Source organism: Eurypyga helias, unplaced genomic scaffold (genome assembly GCF_000690775.1).
Source record: "Eurypyga helias isolate BGI_N326 unplaced genomic scaffold, ASM69077v1 scaffold22013, whole genome shotgun sequence".
Taxonomy (NCBI): Eukaryota; Metazoa; Chordata; class Aves; order Eurypygiformes; family Eurypygidae; genus Eurypyga; species Eurypyga helias.
The window spans coordinates 1-12,512 of record NW_010243595.1 but is presented as its reverse complement, the minus strand read 5'-3'; the positions used below and the strand labels follow the sequence as shown (position 1 = coordinate 12,512).

Below are 12,512 nucleotides of genomic sequence, written 5' to 3'. Positions count from 1 at the left end.
CAGCACTTCCCCAAGACATCTGTCCTGATCTTCCTACTGTGACTTCCTTCAGACAATTTATTGCTGCCTGCCATCTCCATCTTGAAAACAACGGGTTTCACACTAAACCTAAGTCAAGCTGCAAGGAAAACAAATAATTCCAAATATTTCAGCAATCATGGTTAAATACAGACAGACAGGACGTGAAGAAAAGCAAAATGCCCATTTTCTACGTGTGACATACTAATAAGGTACTGCTGGAGCACATCATCATACCAGACCAAGAAATCTGTTTCAACATCAGTAAAAGTGATTTTGTAGAGGCAGAGCAGCACTGCCAATGATAAAAACATAAGTGTGACAAGTACTTTAAATTCATTTCATTATGTAAGCTTGATTCATAATTGTTTGTGGTACCAGAGAAAATACTTCTTTCGTGGTCTGAGACTTATTCCACTGCCCCCAATTATTTTTGGTTCTTTTTGTGGACTTGTGCTTTACATCACAACATAATCTGCAGTAATGAAAAAAAGCAAAAGCTAAAAACTAGCAAGTGAACAGATTTTTTTTTTTTCTTTTTTTTACCCTTCCCATAGTACAGGGCAAGTTGTAACCCAGGCATTTAATTGACATTACAGCCCTTGCTATACAGAAGTCCCTGTCTTGGGTGGACATTGGAGTCAACCACTCCCACCTTCATTTATGTTGCAATTCTACAAGAACTAACACCTACTCCCAAAACAATTTTTTTTTTTTCTGATTAAACCACAGCATAAACTTGAGGGGAGAATTAATTACTATGAAAATTAAATCAAGTGATTTGAGATAACCTCCTCCTCTGAGCCATGCAATGACATCAATTTACAGAAAAGCAGCAAGGAAAAAGCCAGAGAACGTGACTCATTCAATTCCTGTGCGTGTCAAACGCATCACAAATGGAAAAAATTAAAATTAATTACCTCATGAAACACATCTGGGTTTCCAGGGTTAAACAGCGATGGCAATTTCTCTTCTAAACCACGCACTATCTCTGGCCACACAGAATTCACTAAGAAGTCGTATCCAGGAACAATATCTGCTTTTTCGCTGAAAGAAAATTGCAATTGTTCCATGGTTATATTTTACCACCAGACTTCTATTTGGAGGTTGGGATAACTAAAAAGACAGGCACTGCATTAGACAAAACATGATTAAGTTTTTATGTACATAAGCTGATTCCCTTAAACTATTCTTCCTTCCAGGTTTCATATCTGATCCCACAGTCCCATCAAGTGCAAGGTATTTTTAGAACAAAGGGCTGTAAAATTTTGTCAGTTATGTATTTTGCAAGTGTGTTCAGGAAAATCAGTACATTTCAGCTGAGAATGCCTGGTCTTACTTGCATATTTCAAGTTTTAACATCTCTAAACTTCAAAGAAGTACCAAACAGGAGTAATGTGACCAATGCAAGGGAAAGAAGCAGAACTTTTTCGTAATTGTTCCAAGCTGTATTTATACATGAGATTGTGCTTTGAAGGAAAAGATTAAAAGCCATCTTGATAATGAAAATCTATAAATTGAGAGCAGAAGAGATACAAGCATTTCATTTCAGTTCATCACACAACAGTACAAACTAGAAATATTCCATTATTAAGAAGATAGATTAAAACTTGCTGAGGGATTAAAAGAATTGAAGTGTTAGTAAAACTTTGGAGTCATAAAAAGCTCAGCAATGGATGACTAATTAGAAAAGTAATTCTGCAGTCCCTAGGGGCTACATCCATATTTCTGCTAATTACAGCAGTCTACTATATTAACCAGCCTGCAAACAAATGGATACAGTTCACAGACCTGAATTATTTAAACTTCAAAACAGGCAATTTAATTGCATAAGGAATTAAGCACTTTTGGAGAAGATAGTGGAAGCACAAATCAATTAAACTTCTAGTTCCAGTACATGCAATAAATCAGTCAAACCTCTGGGGATCATCCCCACTTTTCTGATGTACACTAACAACCCAATAACTTTTGAACTTCTATTTTCTAACAGCTTCATTATGCCTTTCTCCTTGGATGAAGTGTACAATTATGTTTCACGGATTCAAAAAAAACAAGGTATCTCACACTGTATTATGAACAGTACTCAATTCTACAACTGAAATGCAGTATTTTCTTTCTCTCCTCTGAAGGTCTGCTCAGCAGCACCAAGAAAGTTTGTTCACTGTTCTGTGCTGAAAAACACAGGCACGAGAGAAATCAAACTTGACTATGAATCTGCAGGAAAGGCTGGGTAAGATGTTTGTGCATGGAAGCTAATTATGCAAAACATTTCAAAAGTGTATGATACTTGCTGTAACTTTAGTGCAACCAAAAGAAATCCCAAGATACTTACCTAGAAATGGCTCCCCCTGTTACTTCACGCAAGAGACGGCAATGATGAGGAACAAACTCCAACAGTTTATTGTACATAGCCTGAAGGCCGTTAGGATGAGACAGAACGTACTGTTCCACAATCACCTGCCAGGAAGAGTTCAACGTTACATGTCAGAAAAGTGAATATGAAATACCATAATGCAAGATTCGCCGTCTACTCACTCCAACCTCCTAACACTGTAACCACAAATATTGTGATTGTCATTTTTTTATACATAGTTTCCAAGTATAACTTGCCAGCTTGAATTATTACTTCCTTTAATGCAGCACTAACTGGCAAGACTGGCCAAAAGAATGGGAATGAGCTCCTTCCCTTTAAATGACAGCCACCGTGCCTGGCTCCGCACCCACTGGGCACAGCACTGTCCCCTGAAGCAGCCTGAGAAGTCAAACGGGTGACTGGGGAAAGCTAATCAAACTTCAGAATAAAGATTAAAATTTCTTCTAGATTTAGAGCTTATTGGTCCAATCCCAAATGCAGGTAAGATAATAGCCAAGAATCTTCTGTGACAGCGCTAAGCTAGCGAAGCGGTTTGTCAGGACAGTACCTCATCTAGAATCACTGAATAATTTGGGTTGGAAGGGACCTTAAAGACCACCTATATCCAGTGAAAGGGATAATCTCTGCCATAAAGAGAAGGCAGAGAGTAGTTGGACAATACAGGAAAAGAGCAGTAGACTATATTTCCTGGTATTCTTCCACCTGTCTGAACACTTTCGCCTCTTGCTACATAAAGAAGAGGAATGGCACACAAGCAGGGAAGGAACAGATAGAGAGAAAACTAAGAGGGGAAGATGAGCTGTACACCACTGCAGCAGTTGATACAGCATTAGCAGGCCATGTCCTCCCTTGAGAGACCACCATCGTTCCACTCCCTCTCTCATCCAGCAGTCAGGAGCCAGCTTTGCTTTGTACATCCGTATGCATACAAAGTAAAACCAGAGTAATTTTACACGTTTCCTTTCCAACAGCAAACAAGGAAGCATCCTACTGACAATGACATAGAGCCCAGGTGTTATCAGGCATACTGTTCTTTCACAGGGAAGGGAAAGGTAACAATTCCATCTGTTGGCTGCTGAAGACATTACTGAGTGGGGAGGAAAAAAAAAAAAAAAGAAACATAATTTCTTTTCCCTGTCCTGATTTAGAACCACTGCTCCTTCAGGAAAAGTTATACAGATTAACTCTTCACTTGCCTCAGTTGGGAACACCGTGGCAAACAGCCACTAAATGCAAAAAGGAAGCCAATACCTTAGGGTCACTTCTGCATTTATGTTCAGAAAGGCAGATCAGCATTAGAAACAGCAACTGTATTATTGCCTACAGAAACATACTTGATACTTTCAGAAACAATGTTCACATGGCTTTTATAGGTCTTAATAGAAGCATTAACCCTATGTTATGAGCAGATTCATTTCTTTTGCAAAGTATCAATAGAAAACAAACTGTTTTAAATACCCTTAAAGCAGAAAAAAGCTCCTCTTATCATAACTTGCCCCTCATGGTTTACTGAGCAAAGAGAATGTTATTAAATATCTCAATTTAAAGAGTAACAGTAGTAAAAGAAAATCTTGAACAGCAAAGGGAGAGATACATCAGTAGCATAAGCTGAGACTCAAAGCCACCCAGAAGTGCCATGTATTACAGAGGCAAGGAGGAGGGGAAAATCTAGGCTGCCTTTTATTAACAGAGCCAGATCCAAGCAAGTGTGCATTTGCAATCACCAAGGCAGCTCTTGTTCTTTACAGTTTTTGCTCCACACAGAAGCAGGAAAATTACTACTGTTTGAAGATTCATAATGCTAGTTTTAGAACAACTTTATAATCACCAAGGCAGCTCTTGTTCTTTACAGTTTTTGCTCCACACAGAAGCAGGAAAATTACTACTGTTTGAAGGTTCTAAAACTAGCATTATGAATAACTTTATAGCCCAGGAACTGACCCAGTTTAAGGACAGTGAATTTAATGCATTTATGAAATACTCTGATGATCTAGTGAAAGGCAGGGAAACTTCCTACAACGGGGCAGTCAGTTAGCAATAGGAATTGTACTGTAAAAGGGCACAGATTCAGACCTCAGCAGGGAACAAATATCCCCTGAAATGATATGGAATTGTTAACTGACCTGGACATAATTTCCAACACACTGATGAAAATGGTCAAATGAAGTCTTGCTGTCGTAGCAACATGACTTCAGCACATTCATGAAGAACAAACCAACCTGCTTTATCAAGTTATTTCAAACACAGCAGGCTATCAAATATCTTAAAATGAATCTTTAGATTTTTTTACTTGAAGCTTGAAACTCGTTACCATAATATAATTTTAAGCCCTTAAAAAGTTTTTAGTGGCAACTGCAGGTGTGCTGATATACAAGAAGCACTGAGCACAATTGACTGACTTTCTCACTGTTACACTACTGTGGCAGGTTACTGTCTGAGCTTTTTTTCTGGAGAAATTACGTGATCATTAACCACAACAAAAAGAAAAAAACAAGTAATGTAGACTAGTCACCATCTGTTCAGGCCAGAAGTGTTAAGAACACACAGTGCTACAAAAAGGTGAGGAACCATTTTACAGGTAGCAGCAAAACTTGCACAATCAAGAGAATTAGCAGGAAGTCCCCTAATTTCAGAAAATTCAATCAGTATTTTGTGACTGGTGTAACTTGTTACTGTAAACTGATGGCCTACTAAAATCAGTTTCTCATTAATTGAGAAAATGGCTATCTGACACATTCTTTCCACCACACAAAACCAAATGCTTCCCAAACAAACACTTGTTCCTGTGCCTGCTAATGTCCTGGTACAGCTGCGAACTGCAGACACTGCTTCTTCATACAACAGGAAGAAAAGGACATTTCACTAAGAACTATTTTTGCTGCACATGCCTGCTACTGAGCTAGTCGTGAAGAAAGGCAAACCCCAGATCTAATCCAATTCCCACAGATGAACCCAGATCCAGAAACAAAATGGGTTTTACTCCAGTCATGTGCTTGGTTTAAGGTTTGGTTTTTGGATTCCTCACCCCAAGAAAAATGTAGGTGAGAAAGTCCCAACTGGATATAACCTAAAATTGGTGACAGGCGGATAGAGAATTACTCCAGCCATTTTTTTCATAAATAGCAACAACAAACAAATTGACACTGTGTGTGGCTCAGTTCTCTTCCTGTCTCTACGAAGGCATTTTAAAGCTGCTAAAGAAAGCTAGAGGTTAACAGTTAAAAGCATGTTTGCAAATCAAATAATTTTCTTAGGATTCTTAATTTTATCTTACCTCATCTATGTAAGGTTTTACAAGCACTTGACCAACTAACGCCTCTGCATCCCGTGTTTTGTCAATTGTCGCGTAAGTGCGAAGACAGTGACGTATTATGTCAACATTTGAAGTCTGAAGGCCTTCCAAGAGCAGCCCTTCCAGAGACTGCTGCAACATAGCTGTTATTCCAGCTATACGCTATGAAAAGAAACAAAATACAGTAATTTAAAAAAATGAAAGCAAAGCCTTGCCATGACTGTTGAAGAAATACCTAATTCAGCTTTCCATTTTCATTTGGAAGTTGCACAAGTTTTGATAATTGTCAGCGCTAAATGAACATTAACACAAGCTTCATGGATTACTGACGCTATTTAACAATTTATTATAATAAGGTCCAAAGGCAATTATTTTCCTCTATATGCTGTAAGTTATGCAGTAACTTATCTAAGGTCCCCTTTATCCCAAAGAAATAGGTCAATAATTGTTCCTTGTTCAACTGAACCACGAAGTGTGATAGTACACAAAAGCTACATAGCAAGTCACCAAGGATAACAACTGTGGCATTTACCCCTCACTGTCAAAAAGTAAATGACAGTGTGCCCCCGGCATTACTTGTCAAATTACTGCAAACCAAAGACATTGAGTGACACTGGCAAAAAAAGGCATGCCATTAGATTCCTTCTGGCTTCTGCAAACAGCTGCCTCAGTCAACACATTCTCCCATCTGCTAACCGCTTTTCCTCGACTCCTGAAACATTTCCTCCATTAGGTCCAACTCGTTGCTACACTATCTGCTACCCAAGACCATCCCATACAACTCTGTATTTGAAACAAGTTTAGCAACACGCATTAATCACAGATGAAAATTTAACAAGTCAAGTTTTATGCCTGGCCTTTTGCATGCTATATTGTCCTTTCATCCTAAAACGATTCTTTAAATAGGCAAAGAATTTGTTCTGAACATGCAACGCCCATAACCCAATTGCTGACTAGTCATGAAAACTGTGATCTGATGACCCTTAGCAACAACAAGTACAGGACAGAAGCTCTGGCACACATCATTAAGGAAGACACAGGACAAAGTAACATAGGTCGACCCACCATAAATACTACCCTGTTGATCCCACTTCTGTTGCTATCCATGTTGGACAACTCAGTGGCCAGAAGAGTATTGTAAACTGCTCATGAATCAACAGGGTACTGTGGAAGTCTTGAAAAATTGGAACTATGAACCACCTTGCTAGCTCGAAAGCCATCAAGAATGGCAGCTTCCCGCTAATCAGCTTAAAGCATTACCCCGTCTCCATATTCACATTATTCACACCATTGACCTTTAAGCACTAGTCTTCATTTGTTCCCTCTCTCCAGTGAGTAAACAAAATAAAACCCACACGAGTTCTTGTTTTGCAGTAGACAATTATTACAAACAGGGTATTAGGGAGATTAGCCTACCAGCCTGAACAGCCACAGTCAGGTAACACATTTCACCAAAAGACAAAGCTGGATACATTCAAGCCAGCCACTCTGTAGGCACATTCCATTTATATTCTGGTCTGAACACTGCAGCTAACAAAACCAACATGAATCTCTAGAACTAGGCCTCAGTATCAGCAAGCAGACAAACTGCAAGATACACCAGGCTGACAAAAATGCCTGTTGTATTTCCTGCTCTTATTCTAAGTAATTTATCGTAAAGAAGTTGGCAAACAAAGCAGAAACCCTCAGAAGCAGCAATACTTCTAGTCAACTGATAAAAAAATGACCTCCTGAAACTCAGTTTCCCCTATAAATTAATTCAATAAAACTGTGGAAACAGGCATTTGTCTTCAATTATATTGGTTTTGCTTGATCCTCCAAGTGTTAAGATGGCTGTCATGCAATACTTACTGGTCTCACTTTGTCCAAAAGGGGCATTCCTTTGCTTTGTACTGCATGAAATTGCAGTTGATTAAATTCTGTAGCGATTCTTTCTAAAACCTGTCCAGTTAAAAGTGGGCTAGAAGAGAGATGATACAAAATGAGAATGCACAGATCCTTTCAAATCAACTCACTTTCGGTCTGCAGCAGATAATGATCTCCACTCATTTTTACGGTTCAATCTAAATATTTGGAATTCACATAGGTGCTACTACAGTTATTGCCATCATGTAATAGTAATCTGGAACAGACTACATGATTAGAGGTATTTTGGAGCTACACCCACAACATCAGAAGGATATAGACCAGTTGGAGCAAGTCTAGAGGAGGGCCACGAAGATGCTCAGAGGGCTGGAGCACCTCTGCTATGGGGACAGGCTGAGAGAGTTGGGCTTGTTCAGCCTGGAGAAGAGAAGGCTGCATGGAGAGCTTATAGCAGCCTTCTATAAGGGGCTTCTATAAGTACCTGAAGGGGCCTACAAGGAAGCTGGGGGGGACTTTTTACAAGGGCCTGTAGTGACAGGACAAGGGGTAACGGGTTTAAATTGAAAGTGGGGAGGTTTAGGTTAGATATCAGGAAGAAGTTCTTCACGGAGAGGGCAGTGAGGCAGTAGAACAGGTTGCTCAGAGCAGCTGTGGATGCCCCATCCCTGGATGTCTTCAAGGCCAGGCTGGATGAGGCTTTGAGCAACCTGGTCTAGTGGAAGGTGTCCCTGTCCATGGCAGGGGGGTTGGAACTAGATGGTCTTTAAGGTCCCTTCCAACCCAAACCATTCTGTGATTCTGCAGAGTGCCTTACCCTAACTGAAAACATTTGCATATGCTTTGACTCTCTGGTTATTAACCTATTCTTGTCTACCTCCCCCAACTCATTACCATGTGATCCAGTGCACTAAACTGAAGAGACTGTCTCATGTTCCAAGAGGTTCATGAACTTGTCTTTTTCCTCCAGTACAATTTGTACTTGCATCCCACTCAATTATTTCAAGCCCATAGCTGGTACATCAGTTCCAAAACTGGCTGAAAGGCATCTTCCATCCCTCAGGAAAGACAGAGGCAGAAGATGCTTTCCACATTTGTTAAAAAACAAAACTTGGGGAGTCTGACTGGAATTTGTCACAGACTTTCCTGATACCAGAAGTATGACATGTGTGGCTGGCCTGCCACAGACTCTACTTGCAACAGTCCTTTCAGCTACACATATGCAGGGAAATCAAGAAAAGCTATTTCTCATCTGACTTACAAATGATACTGAAATAACCTGTATTGTAGTGAGTATTACAGACATGACAGGATTAGTGATGGGGGGGGAATAATTGCATTCAAACTTCCAAAAGCACACTTTTACTGATAGGATTACAAGTAATTCAGAACTTTGGAGGCTGAGTGACATCTTCTGTGAATTACCAGTTTGGAGAAGAGTAAACCTGAGGAAGTACTAACCTAACAGTCATTCCATCAGAGTTACATTTCTGAAGACATATCCTAATGTTAGTAAATTCATCGGGGGGAATAATTGCATTCAAACTTCCAAAAGCACACTTTTACTGATAGGATTACAAGTAATTCAGAACTTTGGAGGCTGAGTGACATCTTCTGTGAATTACCAGTTTGGAGAAGAGTAAACCTGAGGAAGTACTAACCTAACAGTCATTCCATCAGAGTTACATTTCTGAAGACATATCCTAATGTTAGTAAATTCATCTATACCGATACCATGAAATTAAGTTAGTCCCATGAAGGAAACACAAAACAGAACGTGTATATATTTTTTACCTGTTTCCCTCTAATGAGGACAATTCTTTGGTGCCTTGGGAATGTAGAATCTTCTCAATTTTCTCAACAGACTGAATAACATGAATGAGTCTCAGGACACACATCTGTAATTAAAGAAAGATCTTTCATATGTCTGACCCCAATCCCAATTTACATAACTTAACAGCCCTGAAGGCATTCTGAATGGGTTGTGGTTTCGGTTTGGTTTTTTTTTTTTTCCTTTTTGTATGGTTTGGGGTTTATTTTCCCCTTGGTGCCGAGTTCTCTCCCCAATCTTGATACTTCATTCATGCCTCAATTGAAGTATTGCTCACATAAGTCCCTAAAAGCCCACAAACAATGTTTGTCACAGATGTACAACAGCTGTTATCAGATTTTTACCAAGTTAAGCAAAGAGAAAAGTTAGTTCCTCCCCTCATACAGAAATTAAACTGCTGTATTTAAATTACATTCACAATAAGCAAGTTTATATACTACTACGAGCAGAAACATGAGTAACTAATTTTAAAAAGCCAACCAAATCAAATATAGATGTTTTTTGCAAATAAAATAAAGACTTATGATCAACTAGATACTATAAAAAAACCCAAAAGTAGGAAAACCAAAAGTTGCCCTAATAAGGATCTTTCGAAGATAATTATTTGTCCGTTGTACCTTTTTTCTTCTAATATCTTCCTGTTTAGTCATTCGGTCATCTACTGCTTGAATTCCTTCACTGACACAGGACTTAAGACTCTGTGATAGAGAAAGTTGGTATGAAAAGTTGGCTTCCCACTTAAGGTTCAAAAACCTTAACTTAAAACAAGAGGCAGATTAATAAGAATATAAGACAAATAAAAGCTATACTGTATCAACTGCCCTCTAAGTGAAACAGACAAACAAAAACCTAAACACAATTCATACAAACCACAGAAATAAGACTAAATAACCGAAAGGATAAACTGCTCCTAAAGTACTGCCACCACAAGTATCATTATTTCAATCAGAAGCATTTTTAGTACCTTACAGAGAACAAACCACCCTTCACCCAGAGATAAACAATAAAACCAGTATGATTTTAGGTCTTAAAATTGAAGTTATAAATCAGATTCAAGCAGCATTTTTCACATAATAAATATTTATGCTAACTATGAACCTATTTTTTGTTTAAGACATCAAGGTTAAGATATTCTGAAGGTACATTTATGGAGCTCTTTGAACCATTTGCAAAGATGAACAAAATTGCCCATCACTAAATACCAAGTCCTTGTGGAAGGGTCACAAAAAGAGGGACCGTCAAGAGGGTGATCTTTTGTGGTTAAACCAGAGGACTGAGCAAAAATGTCCTTAGTGGGACTCTGCTGCATCTTATTTATTTACCACCATCTTTAAGTCACTTGAAATACTGTTGTAATATTTATCTTATACTTGACTTGCAAGAGTCCATTAATTTATCACAATTAAGAAATCTTTTCTCTCTTCTATAAAAGGCACTACAGAAAACAAATTTACTGCTAGTACAACCGCTTGAAAACACACCTCTCCTACTACGGCTCTAAGAAGTCAGTTTTCAAAGAGAGTTTTATTATAATAATTATTAATAAGAATAAAAGACACTATCATGTGAAAGTGAGCTGAATTTTACCAAGCTGTGTATAATGAACGTTTTGAGCATACCATTACTTCTTCCCTTAACTGTCCCAAGGGTACGGAAAGCTGATTAAGGGCCTTATCCATGCCAACCTAAAGAAATTACCACAGAAACATTTATGACTTTTTTTGGTAAGTTCATATGTGAATTACTGACAAAGCTGATCATTTTACAGATACTAAAAGACAACTAAGTAATTAGACCTCCCTTTACAGTCTCCAGTTTTAAGTGCAATGCAAAAATATGTTACCTCAAATACAACCATACAGATATCAGACTGCTTACCACACAAAGCCAAAAATAAAAGAAAACTTTGACCTATGGAAGCTTTTCTTCTTCAAAAAGAATGTTAAATCTTATTCTCTGTACCTATATAATTGGAAACTTGATGAACTGGAGTAAAAGGGCAGTATACACAGTGAACAAGACATTTTAATATGAAAATTACTAAAATTCTCAAGTGGATTGGGTTTTTTTAAGACAGATTGACTGTATAGTAAACTTAAAGATTCCTACAAGAATCCTTCAGAATGGCCTTATTTGTATCTCTGACATTCAATTTGAACGATTTATTTCCTTCAATTTTACATCTACTAGCAGTTTTAAAAAAGAAGTTTGTCTTGAGTCTAACTTCCTAATGAACTGATTTTTTAAAGACAAAAAAGCATACATGCAAAACATTTATTACGGGCCAAAAGCAAACCTGTACAATAACTATATTCTACAATAACGGTCTTCCAGTTCCTCTCAGTGCAAGAGATCACAGTTTAAGATGACTTAAAGCTAATAATACCAAGATACAAGCCAAATACTTTTCATATGATAAATAAAAATAACACTAAAACACGGTAAGTCTGAACTACATCATACAACTTAAAAAGACTTACTAGATTTGTTGAGAGATTAACAAAATCTGCATAGTCTTTATTTATGAGTTCTACCATGGCAGTTTTAAGGAGTTTGTAGTAGAGCTCCAGATCCTCTCTGAGTTCTTCCAGCTGTACGCGTTTCCTGCAGTCTGATACAAAGTGATCCACATCGAAATCCGGCTGAAAATAAACAAGGAAGGAAAGAAAGATATAAGTAAAGTTCAAACCAGGAACACACACCCCCACCCCTAAAATAAAGTATTCCATATGCCAGTGGGCTGACCAAACCGAAGTACTGGGTGGGGAAAAGGCTACTTAACAGAGTAGTTTCCAATGTTCCAAAGTCTTGGTCTTCAATCTCAAAAGCACACAACGTTGTGGGTCAGAGGACCGAAAGCCTAGCTCTCCAAAATACAAGGTTGTATATTGCCCGCGTACACTTAAAAACCAAGCAAACAAAACCCAAACAAAAATGAAAATACGTATTAAGAAGTACTTCAGGCAATCTAATCGATGGGGCCCGAATGCTGGTTATCGGTCTGCGCAATCTGGCTTCAAGGCAGCAGAGTGTGTGTCTGCAGGAAGCACGACTCGGGTCTGCCCCCGGAGGTGAGCTGCGGCACCCCGCCCCGGCCCGGGACACTCACTCGGGCCACCCGGGAGCAAACCTGC

At 38.6% G+C, this 12,512-nt stretch overlaps 1 protein-coding gene across 1 annotated transcript in view; it reads right to left on the bottom strand.

Moving 5' to 3' along the window:
• COG2 (component of oligomeric golgi complex 2) overlaps positions 1-12,020 on the bottom strand; it is a gene marked incomplete at its 5' end in the record, with an annotated part of 31,125 nt that extends 19,105 nt beyond the window's left edge. Inside the window, 8 exons of the mRNA XM_010149490.1 lie at positions 939-1,065; positions 2,351-2,475; positions 5,667-5,846; positions 7,536-7,644; positions 9,342-9,445; positions 9,996-10,076; positions 10,998-11,063; positions 11,859-12,020. Of these exons, the coding sequence (XP_010147792.1) occupies positions 939-1,065; positions 2,351-2,475; positions 5,667-5,846; positions 7,536-7,644; positions 9,342-9,445; positions 9,996-10,076; positions 10,998-11,063; positions 11,859-12,020 (954 nt within the window). The remainder of the gene's footprint in view (positions 1-938; positions 1,066-2,350; positions 2,476-5,666; positions 5,847-7,535; positions 7,645-9,341; positions 9,446-9,995; positions 10,077-10,997; positions 11,064-11,858) is intronic.
• Positions 12,021-12,512: the final 492 nt, after the last annotated feature.